Source organism: Acipenser ruthenus, chromosome 21, assembly GCF_902713425.1.
Source record: "Acipenser ruthenus chromosome 21, fAciRut3.2 maternal haplotype, whole genome shotgun sequence".
Lineage (NCBI taxonomy): Eukaryota > Metazoa > Chordata > Actinopteri > Acipenseriformes > Acipenseridae > Acipenser > Acipenser ruthenus.
The window spans coordinates 7,971,428-7,994,444 of NC_081209.1; the positions used below are offsets into that span (position 1 = coordinate 7,971,428).

At 39.6% G+C, this 23,017-nt stretch overlaps 1 protein-coding gene across 4 annotated transcripts in view; it reads left to right on the forward strand.

The window, feature by feature from the left end:
* The window catches only part of LOC117428176 (rabphilin-3A-like), an 83,343-nt gene that overhangs the window by 36,791 nt on the left and 23,535 nt on the right, over positions 1–23,017 (forward strand). For 3 of the 4 annotated variants that reach the window (XM_058994714.1, XM_058994717.1, XM_058994716.1), the window contains exons 2-4: positions 1,313–1,453; positions 16,394–16,502; positions 21,004–21,015. In XM_058994714.1, the coding sequence (XP_058850697.1) occupies positions 16,426–16,502; positions 21,004–21,015 (89 nt within the window). In that variant the 5' untranslated portion in view covers positions 1,313–1,453; positions 16,394–16,425. The remainder of the gene's footprint in view (positions 1–1,312; positions 1,454–16,393; positions 16,503–21,003; positions 21,016–23,017) is intronic. The other variant, XM_058994715.1, reaches the window with a different exon arrangement.

The window sequence follows — 23,017 nt, forward strand, 5'->3', positions numbered from 1 at the left end:
GATCAGCTGTCTTGCCTGTCCTGACTGAAACTGACTTGCATCAGGGAGATGCAGCTGTTATATATTAAATGGAATGCTTTGAAATCAAAAGAGCCATATCGTGGTGCTCAAGAGACACCCGTTGGACAGCCCTGCTCTGGATACTTGTAAAACATATACTGTAAATGTATTAACAGATCTAGAGTGCCTTGACTGCAGTAGATGTGTGTGGGTATTAATAATTCAATCAGGTGAGGGATAGCCCCTGTAGGTCTGTATCTACCTATTCGTTACAGCAGATACTAAATTATTTGCAGGTTATCGATTCATCTGCTGAAAAAGGCTCCAGGACGTGTCTACAGACCAACTGAACGCCTCTAAATCTGCATATACTGTTGCCAAGATTCTCCAGCGATATCTACCACTTCATTTTCCCTTAACTTAATGAATTGTTAATAAAGTGTATATATATTTTAATTTCATTCAGCCCTCATGTTACTCAATGAAACCATAGCTTGAATAGGATGCCACCCCCTGGGCCATTCATAGGCATACAGCAATATACAGAAGGTATGAGTTTGACCCCTTAGTGATGTTCTGAGGGGATACTCTTGGAGTCGTGGAACCTTTTTAAATTGACAAATGGAAAGCAAACCTTATTTTATTGTGCTTATCGGATGTTTTAGTTGAGTGAAGCTCAATTGGATACCCTTGTGCTGTATAATAATACTCGGTGTGACACAGCTGCAGTTAAAAAGTGCTCTAGAAACGGATCCTTAATTGAAAGCCCTTTAGCTAATTTACCCAAACCTCTCTGTGTGTGTTTTTGTCTGTCATCTCTTTCTCCAGTGTATTGCTGCCAATGTAATTAGCTGCAATAGTAATTGCTTGAACAATATAGGTTGTACATGTGTGTGAGTTCTCATGATTCAGCTCTCTCTTACTGGCGTACGTGTTTTGTTGTTCTGTTCCTTCCACAGACCTGTGACTATTAAGCATTGCTGGTCTAGTCTAGTGCCAGAACAAGCGGTACCATTATACATAAACACACATCCCCCCCCCCCCCAACCCAACCTCCTCCTTGCCTAACTCCTCAAGCTCCGTTCTGCAGTGCTGCTGCCTCTGGGATTGCTTGCAGCAAACAAACAGATAAGGTCTATTGATTTTGCTTCCCCCTCCTCCCCTCCTGCTTCTTGTATAGTGCTGTGCTGCTGACTGGTAAAACAGAGCGAGATGGAGAGAGAGAGCTGTGAGAGGGAGAAGCCCTGAATAAATCCCGCTGGCCTGAGACCTGCAATGATCTCCTCCTTGTTGTATCTTCTTTGCTTTCCAGCGAGCTCCGCAGAGGATCTCCGCGGCAGCTAAGATTCCATTCCAGTTTCACGTCCGTTGGCAGCAAGGGGCTTTTCTCTGAACTTCTCCAGGGCACAGCTGTGCTAATACCGGACTCACCGGAGCACTTCCACTTCATCAGGTACTGTAACGATCGTCTCTTTCCGGCTTATGTTTTTTACAGATGAAAAATACAACAGTTTTGCTATTTATTTATATGAATACATCCTCCTCAAACTGACATTAGGGAGACTTCCCATTGAGGGGAATGTATTTTATAACAATTTTTCTAGGGGGGGAGCTGTACACGTTGTAATCCCCTCTATCGAAAACCCCAAGCCCACATTTTCTTTACACCAAGTTATACTATGTTGAAATGCTCGGTATCCTTTGGGATCCAGGGAGCTATTTACTGTTCGTAATCCTGCATATATATATATATATATATATATATATATATATATATATATATATATATATATATATATATAACCTGTCCTCCTGAATGTAGCTGCAAGAGCATGCCAGTTTAGATCAGTGGCAAGCCGTTTTAAAGAGGGAAGAACTGTGTCTCTTACTCTTGGTGTTTTGTTATAACTGAGGAATGTATCTATCAAGAACAATCTAATCGTCCTGTCTGCCCGCAGTGACCATACTCCCTACAGTTTTTTTTTTTTTATCCAATCACTGTAATTACATTCAAATTCCTATCACTTTTACCCAAACAACTAAAGGCACTGATTCAAAATAACGTGTTTTGATACTGGTGAAGATTTTAGGATTGATTATTTACATTATTGATATTTTTCTTTTCCAATCTATTTTTCACAGGGTTATGGTTTTGCTGCTAGAAAGCACAGTCAGGTTTCACAGTCATCGAAGTGATTACTACCAGTGGAAAATCTACTGGCAGCAGTCTTTTTGGAGTTTCCTATTACGAGTACAAATTCTACGGCCAGTAAAAAGAATGCTGCCAGTAGTTTAACATCAGGGCTTTAAGTGTAGAGAAAGAGAGATGGGTGGTTTTGTACAGCTGCTGACCGCAGTAGAATCCACTGCCTTAGTGCCTGTAAGATTCCTACTGGCAATAACATCTGCCTACAATCATACAGAAAACCTGTGACAGTTACATCACAAGAATGTACTGGGGTTTAAATCTGTTTGTCACCAAAGACCAGCTGTTTACAGTGTTGGCATATTCTGCATCCAGCCCGTTTGGCTGAGTGTACAGTAATTTTTTTTTAGCACATAGATATCTGGTGCCCTGCCTATATTATTGTACTTCTTGAAAGGTATAAGAAGCTATGATCACACTGACTGTGCCACCTAGCCCCCCAGTTCATTATCAGATAACATGGTAATGAATGCAACACTTTGTAAATTAGCATTTATAACACCTTTGTAATGGCTACATAACACTATATAACTATGCTGCGTAATCTTTCAGAACAAAAAATGAAAACCAAGATGACAAGCTTACTAAGTATTCATATACATTTTTTTGCTATAGATATTATTATAAAAAATATTATGAAAAGGATCTTGTACGATGAAATTCAAATGCTGAATTTTCAATTGTCGTCCTTTGGTTTGTCTGCATGTTATGATTACTTTTGTGCACAGTACTGTGTTGTTTTTCAAAGTGATTTGAATGAACTATGCACCTACAATGTTGTGTAGTCTTTATAAAGATAAATTCTACATGGAGACCAATTCAAATAAAATGTTCTCTCTATTTTATTCTCTTCTGGTTACAAAGTTCGAGAACCCTTTTAATTGGATTGTGTGAAGCCACAACGGTATTAGTTGCAAACTAGAAAGAATAGCTGAACATCAAAGGAAATCCAGAGGGTATTTAGAACTACATTTTAGCTGGCCTGATTTTAGACTGAGACCACCAGGGGATCTGCATTGACTAATAACACCCTAGGGGTGAGTTTCTGTAGCTAATTCAGTTTGACTCTATTACTGTGACATCACCAGGAATATACAGTACAGCGATCCCGCTGCTATAATCCAATGCCAGACAGATTACATTTTGACCTTTGATACACTGTTTTCCAAAACGGCTGATGCATTCTTGGACTGATCTCCCAAGAATGGTCAAAACTAACAATCAATATACATTTAGATTTATAGAGTGGTAAACTGGGAAGGTATTGGGATCAATATGGTGTGATGGACAAAAACAAAACTTAGTGACTCTGTTAGACTGAGATGAGGAGAAAGAGCCAAAGGAATAAGCAGATAAGCATTATATTAGAGCTCTATTGAACTGGAGTCCCCGGTTGAAAACCTTAAATGTCTTGGTGGAAATATCCAGCCCTGCTGGCCAGCTGAATGGAGTCCTGTGTTGATTAGCTGTCAGATGGGATGGATTCCCTGCTCCAAGGGCAGCCAGACAGAAGTTGGTTCGAACAAATGCGTCAAGCACGTTCAGTGCAGATACACTTGCAGTCTCAACTAATTTATACCAATTGAAACCAGCAGAGCTGCTCGGCAGCAGACCTCTATGTGAAAATATACTTCAGAGAGCAATGTCCCCAATTCTGAGTTCTTTTTAATGCACAATTCTGGAAAGAAATTGAAATAGAATCCAGTTGTGTGTAAGGCAAAAAAAAAAGCCAAAAAAAGGAGTGAAAGTTAATACATGAATTTAGTATATCTCTGCCTGTTCACAGTGTTTTTGCTCATCTCAGATGATTGCTTATGCGAAACCAAGGTTTATTTTACTGTTGTAACAGAAATTGAGAGAGTCATGTTGAGAGAATCACATAACTCAGAGGAGACACAGTAAATGTAGTTCCTGGAGTGTGATGATGGCCCTAGCCAAAAGATTTGTCCAATACACCTGACAATTGTGTTTATTCAGCCTCGGGATCTTATGGCTGAAAACCATTCTGTATAAATTGGATGATTTCTGACCCTTTTAATGTGTCTTCAATTATGACATAATGTAATAGAGTAATCTGTCGTGTATCTGACTGTGGTGGGACCAGAGTAAGGACAGATATGTCAAATGTCCAACTTAAATTAATCTTGTTTTAAATACCATTATACACAGCTGTAATAATTGCTATATTCACACAATTATGGTTTAGAGATTCAGCTTTTATTAGGGAGCTCCTCTAAATCCCTTGTTTAGAAAGATACAGGGTATTAATGCTTGTGACAGAGTAGCCGTCTGCCATGTGGGTGCGTGCATTCGCTGCTAAGTGACAGGCAGGAGAGCGAGACGGAGGTTGAAGTTGATACGCCCCCCGCAGGCGAACAGGATTTATTTACATATCAAGTCAACACACTGAACAGCTCCAGCAATGGCAGCGCATGGAGCATATACAACACACTGTATGAAAACTTTGGTGGGATCTACAATCTCTGAACTAATCTTCTCTGTTCAATAATAAACTAACGTTGCTGAAGAGCTTGATCATGGTGGATAAACGATTAGGGCGGATATGTGACGGGCGGATACGCGACAGATTACTGCACTTAAAAACGTAAGAAATATATAACTTTAGGTAACTTACTTACAACTTTAATGCTCCCCCCAAATGATATTAAGTGGTTTGGAAATCAGTAATATGACTGATAAATGTGATTTGAACCTGTAATCATGAACTTATACTGACATCAGCGTAAGACCCGTACTTCCCTCTCAACTACAGAGCTTGCCCTTTAGTTGAACGTTAAGTCGTTAGTCTATGTACCACATGGTTTGCAGTTTGTGTCCAACCCTTGCCTTTCCAAGGGCTGAGATGCCAATTCATTACAAAACCACAGTGTGATGTAATCTCTCATTGAATCCCTGCACCAGAAAGACTGCTTGCAGGGTCTGATACCGTCACACATATGTTGGTATCTCCAGATGACATGTGCTTTCACTGATGGATTAAATGGAACTCCTGGGAAGAGCTGTAACTAAGGACTTGAGACAAGCACTGCAAACTGCACTGCATTCAAAGGAAGACTGGATAATTGAATTTATTAGCTTTTTTCATGGTTGAAAGCAGAGAGCGAATTTTTAATAAATAAACAGCAGTGACATCTAAGCATTCCAGGGAACGATGCTACGATTGCCCGGTCTTTGTTGTTTAGTTTCACGTACTGTACAGCATGGAGGAGAACTCGGTTCACCTCTGCAGTTTAGTCTTTGTTCTCTAGTTTCACATACTGTATGCAGGAGAACTCAGTTCAGCTCTGGATTTTATTGACTTGAGGCCTGTAAGTTCTCTGAGGGCAGACCAAGCAGACACGATTGTTTTGTTGTGTGTGAGTTATTTTTTACCGAGGGAAAGAAAAGTGTAACTATAGGCGGAACAATTTAAAATGTTCCCAAAAGACTTTGTAACACACGCGTCAACAAACTCGCAAGCTGTAGCGTTTTGTTTTGCTTCACTGGTGATTTAAAATTTAACACGGTAACGCTCATCTGAAGAGCCGTTTTCTGTTTCAGTTTTGCTCAGTAGAAGCCTCTTGTCCTTGTTTTGGTAGTATAACTATTACTAATCAAGCATAGATAAACCATCTATTCTGCCATATTAACCCTGTGTTATTTTTCACAAACATCTTTTAAAAAGTGTTTTAGAATATCTAAATTTAGCACGATTGAGTGTTTAATAGTTCTGGATGCTATTAAGCTTATCTCATTATTTGAATTACATTATGGGTGTTTGTGTAGGACAGTGGGATGTGAAGATCCCAAAGTAAACCCCACAGAATATGGAATCAAATATATTTTATATGCATCTGTAAATGCTGTTGCAATGGTTTAAAAATTCTATGCAACTAAATAAAACAATTCTGAATAATGCCTATAAATACCAACAATGGTCTATTACAAAAATTCTAGCAATGCCACTGATGTGGCCTTCCATCTGTTAAGCTGAATTGAAATGAAATGTGCAAGCAGGGGAACTGCTTGAAAAGTTGCTAATTATTTTCATTGCATGCCGACTTTAGCTTGTCATTCTAAATCTGGGTTACTCAGTTCCATGGTTTATTTGCATATCACAGGAATTGTTTGATTTCTGTGTCATGCTGCTGTGTTCCAATGCATGCAACCTGTGTAGTTCATATTTATTGCTGATACTTTGGCACTAAGATCTGTGCAGAGAATAAGTTCCAAGTCTTATGCAGTATTAGAACAATGAGAATCAGTAATGTGTTAACTTATCTGCATGGTTTTGTGTTGGCTTATGCCATTGTTACTGCCTTTGTACTACAGTTTCCCTTTGCAGCAGCAGACCCTTGCATTGCCACTGCACAATAAGGATTTCTGTTAAGCAGAGTGATCAGACTAATCCTTGGACATTTTCAATTGCGTAACGGATTATAGCCAAATGCAATCTAAAACATATATAGGAGTGTATGATAAAATCAAGGCAGTTATCAAGTTCCCCTTGTAGAGTGTGGGAGACAGATGAATGGACAAGACCATTTTTCAAATGAGTTTGTTATATTGTAATTTTATATTAAAAAAATTGAAAGGACATGCGTCCTTTTACAGAGTACTGTAACTCGAGTGTTCGTGATTCATTGTTTCATACAATCTAAAGATGTTTCTTCTGAAGTGCACACTGATTAATATGCTTGCATCACGCGCACTGCAGTGCATTGAGAAGCTGCTTTATAGAGGGGTCAGAATTGATCCTCGGGGAGCACCCACTCAAACAGAAGAGCTATCGAATAACACAGAGCTGATTAGACCTTAAAGTAAATGAGGTCTAATCTAATGTGAAGCACTACTCTGCAATGGGAGACTAAAAAGTTATTCATCCAAATTTGACTTGCCTCAAGCGAGTCAAGCAAGTCAATAAACGCAACTGCGTATATCCTTTGAGAATCGGCAACAAAATCAAAATAGATATGCAGTAAAACTAAGACCATTTGGACCGCTATGGGATTAGTTATACGAGGAATGTCTTTCTGGAAAGTTACTTTGTGCCGTCAAGAGGTAAAGTCACAGCAGTTCACACATGTTTGCCTTTTAAGTGCAGATTTTAAATAATGCAGGCCTACACCTTACTTAAATTGTAGACTTGGTGGGCCATATTTTCAAAGCATTGCCTTCATTCTTTTATTAACTCCTATTTTTTAAAGAGAAATAAATCATGTTAATGTTACAAAAGGAACACAACACATTGAGAGGGCTTAAGAGAGCTTTCACTATATCACTTAGTTGTTTTGGTTCTAGTTTTGTAAAATTAACAGGGGCTTTCCCTCTTTCAAAACACAGGAGTTAATTGAAAACTGGAGTAAATATGACCCAGCGTGCTTTCCGCTTAACCAGAACATAGTTGAAATGGAAACAGAAAATGACAGAACAGTTTATTTCCAAACGCTGGGGGGGGGGGGGGGGGGTGTCTGGTAGTAAATGATAAATTGAAGTAACAAAAAAGCATTTTTTATAACAACTGACAGTCTGAACAATTTAATATTCATTTAATTCGGATAGATTTTGAAACATTCATTTTTGGTCAGACCTCTTATTACTTTGGGGAGCATTTATCGTGGAAAATAAAAATGTATGTCTTAAATAACTTTGAAAGCCAGCAGCAGATGACAAGGTCAGAAAAGATTGGTGTTTAATTACATTTTCATCCATCCAAACTTGGAAAATGAGAAAATGAATCAATGTGGGCTGCTGTATTCCCATCCAGGAATGAGTCACTTCCTCATTAATCTTGCTGAGGCGTGGGAGGGAGGATTCCCATCATACACTAACCCTCACACGTTTAAATCCTACTTCCATCATGCTTTTCTGATTGTCATTTTTTTCCTATTTTGAAGTGACAATAAAGTTTGCCCCATTTTTATATGATGTCTTATTTTTATAAAAGAATAAAACAATTGGGCTCTATAAGTGGCTCACCTGGTAAAGGTATGGCCACATGGTGTGCAGGGTGAGTCATACAGTCAGTCCAGGGGTTATGGAGGTAAAATAGACAAGGGCTTAGACATTTCATTGCCCCAAGTGGCCAGGCGCCCTCCTGCTGGGCTGGCCTTTGTCCTCCAGGGACTGGCAGCTCGCTGACCTCCTCTATAGAGCTCCTGGTGTAAAGAGGTGAATGGCTTGGACATGGGATTGGAGGACTCCCAATGATCTTAACTTCTCTTAAAATTAAAAAAAAAGAATAAAACAATTTTAACATTAGTAAACTAGTGAGAAACCTCTCACAGCAAGCCCTGGAAAGTTTCTACCTGCCTCAACTTATTACACCTATAACCATCCCACACTTGGATCCCAACCCGCAGGGAGAGACTTTTTTCTGTAGGCCCTGGGGTTTGTTTGTAAGTAAGATCTAAGTCTCTCAGCTAAACATTACTGCAGTGGGCTGAGGACCTCTCTAAGAGACGTTAGCGTTGGAAAATAAACTACCCCTGCCCCCACCAAGGCTCCTTCTGCCTGTCTTCTTGGTTTGGGATGTGGTTTCTATGGCAATAACCTCTTCCCCCAATCTCTGCATCCCATTAAACTGTTTCTCAAGTATGTGGAGGGGTCCTGAACATCTTCCTTTCCCGCAGAAGTGCTCTGAAATCTGAAATCTATTCACTCGAGTGCACAGGAGCTGGCCTATACTGAGAGTTCAGTCGGTATGTGTGCAGTGTCAGAAATATAAATTAGCTGTCACTGCAAGGCCTCTCCCTTGAGGTATCTTCTGTAACCGCAGGAGGCTATGTACTCCAGTAGTTAAAGAAAAGGGGTTGTAACTGGTTTAAATTCCAGCTCCGAACACATTGCATTGATTTAAGAAAACTAAAACTAAAACCATAACCTTATCCATGGGGTAGATTGACCCTTTGCCTAATCAGTGGTGGTACGTGCTTTTCAATCTTGAAAGTTTGGCAACCTAAAGAATCCAGTGCATTCTACACCCCCCTCCCTTCTCTATTTTCACAAAGGGTTATTAACACATTGTCCTGTAATTGAAGCATTGTTGCCCAAGCTGCTTACATGTTGTATAACATTTGAACTAGCCTGCGTGGTTGTCAATGGCAGTCCTTGCATTTGGAGCTGTGTAATGGAGGTCGTGCTCATTCAAGCTTTATTCATGAGCTTATCCAATTAGATCTAATGGAGCTGTGTGCACGTCAATATGTAATTCTCTTGGGACATGCTGTTTGAAATGCAGGACATTCAAAGCTTGCAGTAGATGCCTTGCAAACAGGCGATGAGTCCTAATCCTGCAATGAAACTGGAAAATAGAGTGTTCTGCTGGGCTGTTTTAACCCCTGAGGTATCCTAACTGTTCCTTCTACAGCTGGGTATTCATTTTATATGACTTTACATCTGTATTTACGTGATTCATGGATGGAAATAAGACTCCCATTGCATAGCAGTTTGATCCATTCCTGGCTTTACTATAAGTTTAATAAGACACATCTGATCTTGTTACCTTTACACTGTGGTCTTATTTCTGTGACCAATGAAACTGGTTACCAGTAACTCTTATACACATGTCTAAAATATACTTGTTTATATTTCATATAAAATGTTTTGGGTACTATGTATTTATAATGTTTTGTATTTTCTAGAATTTATTCTTCATATTCTATACACATTTTTGTATACATATGTTAAAATATATATTTTAAAAACTTTACATTGTTTTGCACAATGGATATTTCTTAAGAAAAAAAAAGTGAACATTCAGAACACTCAACAGAAAAATACTTTTTGTGACCCTCAGGTTGTTGTGTTTTGTGCCCTGCAAACCTGCACTTTCTGAGGAGGGGTGGCAAAATCGAGGTCCAGGAGGATCCAAACGAGGCCCTGAATTGAGCAAACCCATTGCAACCAAGCAGGCCGCTTCAATTGCCCATCAATCCACAACCAGAATGAATATGCTGTGCTCAATGGGGAAAAGATACTTAAAACCAATTGAAAAAAACAGCAGAAGAATGTGTTCATTCTGCGAGCAGTTCTTCATAATTGAAACTAATTAGCTGTAATTGATAGTAATTCTAAAATACAAGTCATGTAGTTACCCAGCAATTTTCACAAGGTACTGTAAATTGGCAGATTACAGCTATTTGTAGATGACTGTCATTCCTAGCTTTGTTTTGTTAATTTCTTTATCTAATGTTTCAGCAAAAACAAAGAAAACAAATTAAATGTTAATAAATTAAAAAGTTATTTCACATGATTCCAATTCCATAGTAATGATTTAGTAATTTATGGGTTGTGACGCTTCCAATATAGGCAGGAGGAAAACTGTGTAAAAGATCCATTCGTCAAAATCAATTCATTTGAATCAGTGAGTTAATGGTAAAGTCGCTTTCAGTGAGCTTTAAGAGTGTGTTTGGGGACAGGTCATGGCACAGGCCCCTTGGGGGAGACAAAAAAAAAAGAAGAGAACTCTGTACTGGAATTCTGCATACTGATTGGCTGTAAGAGCAGTATTGATTTCTAATGATTCCAGGAGCTGAGCATTGTGACCTCACAACCCTAATCAGCAGTTCTGAACCCTTTGTATTAGACATGCCATACAGAGGGAGAATGGATCGCTGGGCGTCAAATACCAGGCGTGTAATTCAGTCAATGGAGGGGTTCAGCTGGCATTGTCGACTGAGAGGCTGAAGCTTCAGTGGATCCTGGACAGCCCGGGAGCTCTTTGTTACCCACTGGCTTGTGTTCTGTTCAGCCATCTGTTGTGTACAGTGTTGTACAGTACTGCCAGTTTCAGGTACATTGTTTTGTAGTTTAGCATTGTAGTGGTTTAGCATTTTGTTCTCATTTTAATAATGGTCAACACAGAAGAAGGAATCGGCAGAGGCTGACGTCCAGCTTGGTCAGTAAGGGCCTATAATGCAGGATGTTTGTAATTCTGGTTATTACACACAACACAAAATTAACTTAAATGCTTAAATCCTCTGCTTCTTCAATAAATCTTTTGAGATGCCGACTTCATATTTTAGGTGTAATCAGGAGGGGCTAAAGGCAATGGGACGTTTCCTTTTGATTTGCGACCTAATATTACAATATGTGCATCATTTTAATTCTAAACCTTGTATAAGAAGGGGTTGTCAACATTCCAGCACTTTACTATCTACATTTTCCTGAAGTTAATATGTTGAGTTTTAGGGTTCCTTCTAGGATGCAATTTCACAGAGTTTGAGAAGCCAGAATTGCACAAGATGAAAGAGACAGTCTACACCCAACGCATTGACTTATAAAAGCATAATATAGCAGGAACAAAAGATTGATGACTTCTGCTTCAGCTATTTTTATTGATTGATTTACAAAAAGTACATGCCTGCAACAGTAGTAAAAAAACAAACATAATTGAATTAAATATTTTTGAAATAATTTGACTTATAATTTACATAATTAACAGAGAATACGAAAGTTTGAAAACAGAATATAAAACAGAAACCCTTAAGGGCTAGCCGAAGCCCTCAAACACATTTGCCTTTCTGAATCATTTTCTTCTCCAATATGATAGCCATGTACTGTGCACTGATGTATTTCATACATGATTCCTGTTCATACAGAGACGTGTTTTTGATTTTCCTATGAGGTGGTATTTGTAATTAATGACTTGCAATTGAAGGGCTCAGTAATGGGAGTAGTTTGCAGTGCATTCCCCTTGCTTGTATGCGTCCGAGGGACTTGCCAGCTCTGCAGGTCGGTCTTGGACAGCGACAGCAGAGATGTTATGTAAACAGGGCAGAAACACTGCTGTTTATATTTAACAGCAGGACGTGGAAATAGCTGTACAAATAATAAACTGCATTAGTGCTGTTCGCATTTGTCTTTGTGTATCCCAGGGCCATTGGGCCTGTCAGAGTAACGATTGCTCTCGATGCAGGCAGACTGAGAATATTATTTCTGTTTTACAATACATTCTTCTCTATCTATCTGGTCACAGAGTAGGGGTAGCACTTCCCCACCGCCTTCAGTTCTTTCACTATAAGCTTCAGTGCACAGCGCAATGCTAATATGCTTCCCCACCTCAACAACTCTTCTGAGAAAGGAAACTTATATATTTATGTGTGCTGTAATAGTAAGAAGGGCAAATTATGATTCATCATCTGGTGTCTGAGACCAAAATCCTTTGCTCTGTTTAAAAGAAAATAGCCAACAAAATGGAATTGGAAATGCAGGGAATATGATGGTTCCACTCATGGGGAGAGCAATTGCACGCTGGGGACCCATGCTGATGGGGGGAGTCCTCAGGCTTCACTCAGATATTGATGTATTGAAGCTTTCCTCCACATCACGCCCCCTCTGTACTGTGCTACAATGTAATAAAATATAACGATCAACCTTATCCTGGGTTTCTACATTTGCACCTTAAGATTAGGTCGTTGTAATCCTTTAGCTAGATATATTCAATGGCAACGCAGTGGCACAGCAACAGCAATACAGAGGTCCTTTCTGAAGGGGCAATGATAGTGGCAGCTACGACGAGGAGAGCTATTGGTAACTAGTGGTATCATATTTTGAATAAAAAAGTGACTTTTTTGAAGCTACTATTTACTCTTTAATTAGTATGCTAGTGTTAACATTTAATAAAGGAAGACAGTGTGACCCAAATGATCAGAGCATGCTCTTGAGCACTGCTGGCTGTTGGTACAAGATCCAATGATCAGTCGAGTATAAGATCTGTGTTGCTGCCAGGACCCCTGTCTGTGTGGAATGGCACATTTGTCCCCCGTGGTGCTGGGAAGGGGGTGGAAGTTTATCCCCTGCTCCAGCAGCACATGAACCAACTCGCAAGTCATCCGAGGGTAATTTAAATGACAATACAGTATCTGCGTTTAGCAGTCCCTGATACAATGGATGCCTACTACTGGGTATTTTTAGAGCATTTTACAGTCACAGGGAATTGGCAGGATAACCACAGATAGGTGGTTAATGCAATCTAATGTGATTTCTTAGTTCTGAAAAATGCTTTTATGAAATCTGGCTGTGCCTTATCCCATTGGAGTTTAGATGGACTTTAAACAACCCTGAAGTATAATAAAATGCTGCTGAATTATGACATGTAAGGCCCAATTTTGATGGGACAACACAAATGCAAAAATCTACAGAGAGGACTAAAAAAAACTTAAGCAGGAAACTAATCCAAAAGCAATTTAACTGTACATTCCTAGTTTTAGATTGTTCATACCATACTAGTTTTACAAAGATTTGATTACTCAATTGATTCAGTCCAGGGCATTTTTAGCTCTCTTAGGTAAACCAAAAAACAAAACTAAAAGCTTCTTAGATATGGTTTACTCTACCATTGTGTTTAGACTCTGCAGACCTACTCTGCATGCTTCTTGAATCCAGCAGGGACAGTCTCAGGTGGTAATAATAGTGCCACAATACAGCCTGAAAACATCACTCAGAAAAGGAACATTTCTTGTAAATTAGGGCTTCCCTCTGATGGACTTTCCAGAGCTTCATGGTGAAATGGATTGAGGTTTTAAAAGCAAGTGTAATGGCCATCACCATCTTTGTATCTTTGTATGTCGTCTTGTGGAGTTTACAGCGATGGCAGTGCAGATGCGTTTGGCTGTACCCTGTTCTAGGGTTGAAGAGAATATTCCAATGCAAGGGGTCAGCAGAATGAAAAGTCGTATTTACACATTCAGAGCTGGCCCTTCATGGATCAAAATGGTCAGGCTGTGTTGAGAGGCGGCAGGCAGGCGATGTGAATCTCATATTAGCTCAATCTGACAAGCCCTGCGGATTCTCACAGAAATTTAAGTTGGTGTAGGTAGCTGGCAGCAAATATGATTACACAGCGATGTGCGTCTGACAGCACGGGGGAAATTTGTGTGGAACCTACTCAAGTTTATCCTCTTCATTTATTTTTTACAGTCCCTTGCATAAGTTCAGTTGGTGCTACATAAAAACATAAAATGAAATGCAACTGCAATTATGACTTCAGTGTAGGCAGGAGCTTAATTCCACCACCCTAAAATTTATAATCATGTTTTTTTTTATTAATTTAATTTCTAGATTTAAAACTAGACTGAAAATCCGTCATTAGGATACATTTTTAATTTCAAAAACACATTTAATCAGGGTTTATATTTGACACACACACAGAAAAAGGGGAATGTGGTGACTTTTTAAAAAAATTAAAATTACCACTAAGGGTGTGTACCAGTAATCCCCTAGTGGTTATTTTTATACTGGCCTCATTATAAAAAATCCACCTTGCTCAGGCTTAATCAGAGACTGTTGCAAAGGTAAAATATGCTGGTGATTTTAATACTGTAAACATGCCATAAAAATCATGAATGCAGAAACTGTAATAAATGATTAGTAAAGATACACATAATGAGATGATAAACAGATAAAACATATTATGACCCCCCCCCCCCTGCATTTCAAATATAGGTGCCTGTCATCTGTATACTTCACTGTTTTAATAGATTCCCCTTGTTGTAACAGGCAAGAAGGACACAGATTGATTCCCCCTTAACTAACCCATTAATCAACCATTTGCCTTGTTGAAGCCCTCTTTAAATAGTCCCCAGTCAAACACCGCTCCTGGAATACCAATGGGGAACGGACTGCATTCTTAAATCTATGAACTGGGATATATTCAATATCAGAGCCAAACGCTGACAACAGGCTTGTGTTGGATTGCGGAAAGCAAGATCCTCTGACCGCACTCATTTGTATTGAAAATGAATGGGGCTCCGACCTCTTTGGAATTGATTGGAAAAAGTCCTCTGTTCTGCTCTGCAAATTGCTTTTCAACGCTGAGGCATATCGCTCTGCCTATCAAGCGGTACCCTCAAGCTAGTTTGGGTCAGGGTGGGGTGTGGGGGCTGTAAGTTAAAACCAGGATTGATTAGTGTTAACAGACTTAAGGGGTTTGGTTTTTGTCATGTTGCAGCAATTATTTCGCAGAGTAGCTGTTTCAATTCTGAAACCTGTCAAGGTTTTTTCAAAATATATTGCCTCGTGTTTAAAAAAAAATGGAGAGTTGCTGCGGCCGCGGTCTCCTCTGAGGTTGGCCCGTGAATATCCTGCTCATTGACGTCTTGAATAATGCATCCCATCTGCAGCACAGTGACTGCAGCACCCAGCATGCATTACTCTCACTGCCGTACAGGCCTTCGCTCTCTGTTGCATGCTGAATAGCCATCGGGGCATTTTCAATTGGTCTAATTCCATTTGAATAGATTTTTTTTCTTCATTTCCTTTTATGTTTTATGATGTTTGCAGACATTCTAAGTTGGGTTCCATCTATCCAATATCGAGCACATTTATTCTCTAAATCTTCTGTTACCTGGCTTTGATTTAGCGTTGATCTTGTGTGGAGAATCCTAACTGCCTGGACTGAACAGACTTCCTCTTCAGTTCAAATCATGTGACAGTGCAAACTCTACCAGGCTCATATCATTGTAGCTGTCTTTGTTCAACCATTAGTCCTTAGTCATTGAAGATCATATTGGTAAAGATCCTGCAAATAGGGAGACCTAGCAAGCTAATGTAACTTTAATCTCCCCACTACCCCTATCCTCTCTCTCTCTCTCTCTCTCTCTCTCTCTCTCTCTCTCTCTCTCTCTCTCTCTCTCTCTCTCTCTCTCTCTCTCGGTGGGTCTGATGAGTTAAAAGGGTAACCTTGTCACATGATTTCAATAGAATGATGAATGATGTTCAGTCCCGGCACATAGGATTCTCCAGACAAGATCAAAGCAAGCTTGAAGCCAAATAAAAAATAAAAAAAAACTAAGAACAAAAGAAAGTTAATGAACTGCTCATCTAAGTGCATCCGGTTCCTAATAGCTGATTGATCTCAGAACTTTAGTAATGTTGTTGAGTCAGAAACACGGATCCATTAAGACCCAACTTGACAGATAGCCCGTTCCATACTCTAACCACTTTGTGAGAAGAAGTGTCTCTTTCCATCTTAATGGCAGATTGTGAGAAAAATGATTACTCAGTATTGGAGCAAGTAAGGGACATGTAAGAAAAGCTATTTTAAGTTTTAAAAAAATAGGACTCTGTGGGTTGTTTACAATAACAAGGAAACTGGCCAATATTTAACCGTCCGCTCAAACAGCTCTCATGCTGTGTAAGGATGGTGATTTCAGTCTTTTTTTTTGTTTTCTTCTTCTCTTCCAGACATTGTCGCCGCTGGTCAGCAGGATCCCGTCATGACGGACGCGGTGTTTGGGAACAGTTCGGACCGCTGGGTCTGTCCCAATGACAGGCAGCTCACCCTCCGAGCCAAGTAAGAGCTGCAGATTAGTCACAACTGTAACCAGAGGGACTGAATGAGACTGGCTTGAGCAGCGCACTGAGCCAGGCCTGATTAGTCATTGTGATACTGTGTGTGAGGGAGACACAATATTGATCGTACGCCTAAAAAAATCTGTAACCTTAAAATTGATATACCTGAAAGAGTACAGGTGTAACAAAGTGTTATCTTAACTAATGTATTCTTGTTTTTTAGATACACTTTGTATGATTTTCTCTTTCGGTCCATCACATCCTGCTACCAACCTGCAAGTACATCTGGTGCACCCGAGTTCAACCATCAACCTGTCCCCTTTCAGCATTCAGCCCCAGGTGGATGCAAGAAATACATCAGTAGGGAATTCCACATAGAACAATGGATATTTCTTACTTCCACTAGAGGCAGAGTGTTGCAGGGGGAGCAGATTAATGGTGACCGTGTACCAGTGAGTTAGATTGAATTCTTAGAACCATGCTGAGACGTTGGCGGTACATCAAACTTCTGAGATTTAAAAAGTCACCAGGAAGAATGAATCACGAAGTATATCTAATGATGGTCAAATACCTATTTTGTGAGCTGTCTGGGAATAGTGGGGCTGGCAATATTACTACTCTAGCCTTTCCAGCAATGTACTAGTACTGGTGTACTGTATCCTGGTCAGAGCTGGTGGATACTTATTGGTTCAGAAGACTAGCTGCTGGTTTAGGAGTTGGATAAGCTGCTTCAAGAAAGAAATCGGTTCATTCAAATTCCCTTCACTATAAACTCAACTGTCTGTTGCATGCAATCCTAAATATACCTCCTATAAATCTTGCATCACCGAACAAACCCCACACAACAGTTCAGTCAACTGTTGCATTTAGCCCGTGAAGATTCCATTACACTGGAAATATGAAGTCAGCATCTCAAAAAGTTTATTGAACAAGTGGTAGATTTACAAAGCTCACTTTACGGGACACTTAACAACTAGAATTACAAATATTATCTAAAATAGGCTCTTATAAGCATGCAACTAAATACTTCATGATTGAAACAACATTGTATAACAATAAAGCACATGTCTGGTGTATAATGGACAGCAAGCCAGTATTGAAGTGCGCTGCAGGTTCCGAAAGCGACCTTAAGCAATTAATAATATGACTAAATCTTAAAACTGAGAAGGCAATAACAGCCTTCCTCTAATGCAGAGTGCTTCACATAAATACAAGCCGTGTTGAGAGGGAGGCTGCAAATTCACCAAGCGCCCGTATTGCAATCCCATTCATCATAGGGCAACATTTATTACAGCGCCATAAAAAGATTAGCCCAACCCTCCACCCTCAAATAAACAAATTACCTTTGCTGTCACCGCTGTTGTGCACTTGTAATACAAACCACCAGAACGGAATGGAACGTGTGATTGTTTAGTTTCTCAGGACGTTTTATAGAGAAAAGCTGTGCAATGATGCACTCGCCCGCATAGGAAGCAATGTAATTAAGAAAATGACAAACTGTTTTTGTTTGTGAAAGTATAAATCATGGGATCTATTACCCATTTTTGACTGTGACATTAGTAGGTTTGTGAACACAATATAACTGAAACACGAAAGCAGTTAGAATTCTCGTGTATCTGGTCCCCCTAGACCAGGGGTGGGCAATTCCGGTCCTGGAGGGCCGGTGACCCTCCTGGCTTTTGTTCCAACTTTGCCCTAAATTACTTAATTGGACCAATTATTACCAATTATTGGTCTAATTAAGTAATTTAGAGCACAGTTGACACAAAAGCCAGGAGGGACACCGGCCCTCCAGGACTGGAATTGCCCACCCCTGCCCTAGACTATCTGTCATTATTATGCCTTTTTATGTGCAATAAGACCAATAGACTTCAGACACACCTCTGAAGCTAAGCAAGGCTGGTCTTGGTCAGAACTTGGAAGGGGGACCTCTATGGAAAATTCAATGGTCCAATGTGGTGTTGATTGGGCAGTAGGGGGCACTGTTCTGTCTGACCTCAAGGAGTTAACTCGGGTGTCACAGATTCCAATGACAAAAATGGCTTATTCACAAAAAAAACAAGGCTGCAGTTCCCCAATCCCTCTAAATATTGCATCTCAGTGGCTTCTATGTCATTTCAATAATGATAATAACTACTAGCACCAGAAGTGAGCCTCCTGGTTGACTTTGCAAGCTGCAGGTTGATTCCAGCGTTGCAATAAACCCTGTCCACAAAACACATAGATTAGTGACCCTGTGAGTGTAGAGTGCATCACCAAGCTCCATCAGAAAGTTATTACTGCTACTAAAATCCACATTCACTTGTGGGGGGAGGGGAACAGTGCAGACAGCCTTGATTAATGTGATAGTCAGGGCAGCAAATGACGGGATAGAGGAGGGGAACATCAGCTATAATGATGGAGGACTGTGTCTTATGATAAACTTGTTACAGCTCTTACTCAAACTTCCCATTGCCATCTATTTGATCTTTGTTGATATTAATGTGTCACAGGATTGGATTTACTGAGTATTTCTCCTGGCTGCTGGAAGCATGGCTTTTAAAGGAGTGCTACCCAAGTTTAAGTGTTGAAAGTAGAGCTGCACCAAGTGATGGTTCGGATTGAGCTCCCCACAGTTGAAGGCCACTGGTGTTGATTGGGCTAATTTACCATGGTTTCACTTTTGAATGGTAAATTAGCCTGATGAACACTAATGACCCTCACCTGATTGTCAGCACCTGATTTCTGTGCAGAGCTCAATCAGAATAATCAGTTTGTGCAGCGCTAGTTGAGAGATCGAGCAACTGCATGAATATTTCATTTTTATACCTAAATATTTTCACTTCGGTATCTGTCTTGCATCAATTCAGATCCAATTACAGAATGACCAGGTAAATTGCACTGTTCCAGATTACGTTGCGTTGCCAAGAAGATGTGGAGCTTTATCTAGGAGAAGTAATCCTCTGAATTCAGATGTTAAATAGAAGTAACTTTCTTTTCCATATGTAATAATTGTTATATCAACAATACTCCAAGATCGTTCATGAGGATAGTTGTAAATAACCAACTTGATATTTTTTTATATGAAACACACGCACATTATGGTAAAGGTGAATTGGATTTTTAAAATTATATTTTATTTGAACAGGGATGATAATAAGAAGCCTATTGCATCCCATTGCCTTGGTTAGCCACAGGTAAGTAACAAGATCAGATGTGTCTTATTAAACTCCTAGTGAAACTAGGAATGGATCAATCTGCTATGCAGTGGGAGTTTTATTTCCATCACTGTTGAAGCTATTAGTGAAGAAATTATATTGATCGCTCCTTGCAGATACTGCTATGCTTCTGGATCACCACAAATTACACTTGTGGTTCACCACAACCTGAAGATATCACATGCATGCAGTCTGAAAACATGAAAGAAAGGAGCCAAGGTTTTTGTAAAGGAAATACATGTCAAACATTTCAAATGTTTTAGATTTTTCTGTAGAAACACAAACAAAAAAATAAGCACAAGAAGAACCATAGTCTAAAAAAACAAAAACAGAATTGTTTTCCCATTTACAACAACTCCCAGAAGCAACTCCCATGTGTTAACGGCATTTATGGCAGGAAGTGCAGTATTGAACAGATTCCAAAAGTCGTTCATCAAATCCTTTCTTCACTTCCTCAAAAATGCCATTGAAAATCAATTGGTAATCCATACTAGGCAAGATTTACTGGAGTGATATTGTTGGCTCAATGCACATTAAATGAAGCTGCAGTGAAATACCGCTCTGCAGTTGTGTGCTGGTATAGGCTCACTCCCAGGCAGGAGGGACGGGTTTTGCCGAACAAGCTTTCTGCATGGTTACACTTTGAAAAGCTCAGCTCATCAAGACTGTATTTTAACAAGGCTGTGCTTACAAGTGAGGTCCTGCGTCAGGTGGCTGCAGCCAATAGGAGGCATGTTTCACATGCTACAGTAACTTGAGGCTTTTGAATTCCAGCATCAAGCAGACCATCAAGAGGTCAACAATCTGTGCATGCAAGAATGTGACTGTTGTGATTGCTGGCGATTTAACACATTTTAATAAAAAATTAGTAGAATAACCGATTATTCTAACCTACTTATTCTTTTTTTTTTATTATTTTATTATTTATCTTAGCCCAGAGTGCTACACAGTGGCCAAATGTTGTAACAGCAGCTTTATTGAGTGGGCTTCTTTTATATTACAACTTCTGTGACAGAAGAAAAATTTTGCTGAGCCTTAATTAACATTTGACCACCATTAGTAGCTATGACAAAAGACACTTCAAGAATGGCAAATTGGTTGACTGTAATTCAAAGTGCAAGACTGTTGAATAGTCCTATGGAATTTGAAAGACTGTTAGAGCTTGAAGGAACGTCCCTGCACTCATTTAAAAAGCTGTTCCTGTGTTCTGTTTAAACTGCTGCGAAGCTGACCTTGCTTGCTGTGTTGTTAATCATCTTCCTCTTTCTGTCTCCTTCCTTTATTTTGCCTCAATCCTCTCTCCAGTGAAAAGGAACAGTAAGTACTATCACTTTCTGTATTCTAACCTTTTCTGTTTGTATTGCTTTTCCTTTGCAAGAAGCTATGCATATGCCTTTAGGGGTTTATTGCTGTCACTGTAAAGCCAGTGTTTTTAACTAATGAATATAGTGTAGGATGTGTCAATGTGTAACCATGTACATTTACTTGATACATTGAACACCACTAATTTAATACTTGTGTGTATGGTGTCTCTAATGTATACAGTGTCACCTCATGCTGTTCTGACTGCTCAAACGGTGTGAAATGATGCTTCTTGGAATAAGAGACACCTTACAGGCAACGTGTTAAGAAAACAAGAAAACACGATTTCTTATACATGATTTCTAATGTAAATATAATTGTATTAAAAAGCACATCTGCCACTGGAGCTGTTTTGGACCATCAACCAATAGAGGCAACATTATACGGTGCATTCCACAAATATAATTACAGTTCAACTTTAAGGGATCAAACAGCCTTAATTCATTTAAGGAACAAAAAAAAAAAAACATAATTTAGTTAATCATATCTTCAATGAAATGTTATTTATTGTGCTTGTTTCTTATTCTTGGTTATGAAAAACAACCTTCACGGAAAAAGTGTATTTAATAATTTATTTTTTTTAAATAAATATTTCCTAGTGTTGTTCTGAGATTGGCTCATGATTTCCTGATGGGAGTAGTAATGATGTCACTCATAAGAGACACAGCGCTGGGGAGTTTGTTACTCCTATAATTCCTACAACCAAGAAATCAGAGGAGATGTATAGAAAAGCTGAAAACATCACTTCTAGATTTGAATGAAAGTATACTTTTTGTTATGTCATGGTGGCCTACTTCTCCGGGTACAGACACCTGTAAGCTGTTCTGCTAAGCAGGGAGATGTACAACTACAGACAGGCTTTGTTGTTTCAAGTTGGTGAAGTTGGTCTGGTATAAAACTGCAGTATTTTGTCTTGGGTCTCAGGAGTACACTCTTAAAATAGCCCAGGAAATTGAGTTGCTTGTCTTTCAGTTTGCTTTTATGTGTGTGTGTGTGTGTGAAGTGAGCCTGTCTCTAATGGAAGGCGCTGATGTTTTCTGAGTGTGCTTCACAGAATCCCAATAAGCTTGGCGAACAGCTTACTCATTATTGTTTAATGTAGTGTTTCTGCAGATTGCTGACATTGGTTCTCTCTTGAGACTTCAAAAATGTTTTGTGCATTTAATCACCGGGCCTGTTTCACTGATAGAGCAATGCAGTAGAGTGGGCCGCAGCTCGCTAGCACTGATCTCCTGTCAAGGGCTCCTTTCTCTTCTTGAGTCTGTCTCTCTTCATTCCTCCTGCTCGGATGCTCTGTATAACGAACAGATGTACTATAGAAAAGGAAATTGAGAATGACTGTTTTTACATTTCTCTTACTATTTTATGATGTTTGCAATCATTCTAAGTGGTTGTGTTGCTCTCATATTTTCTCTCATTTTTATATACATTTTTTTTCTCTAAATCTACTCTATTGACTTTGAGCTTGTCTGGAGAGTCCTAAGTGCTTGGTGAACAGTCTTCCTCATTCCATTCAAATGATGTCACGGTGTGATCTTTCAACTCTGCCATCCCCACCCACTCTCTATATAAAAGTAGAGTCTAGTAGGTGGGGCTGTCGCATGATTTGACAAGCTCAAAGCCAGTTAAAAGAAGATTTAGAGGTCAATTTGACCAGGGCTCATTGATTGAGGTGGTGCATACAGTAGCTGTGACCAGGGCTCATTGATTGATGTGGTGCAAACAGTAGCTGTGACCAGGGCTCATGGATTGAGATGGTGCATACGGTAGCTGTGACCAGGGCTCATGGATTGATGTGGTGCATACAGTAGCTGTGACCAGGGTTCATGGATTGAGATGGTGCATACGGTAGTTGTGACCAGGGCTCATGGATTGAGATGGTGCATACGGTAGCTTGACCAGGGCTCATGGATTTAGATGGTGCATACAGTAGCTGTGACCAGGGCTCATGGATTGA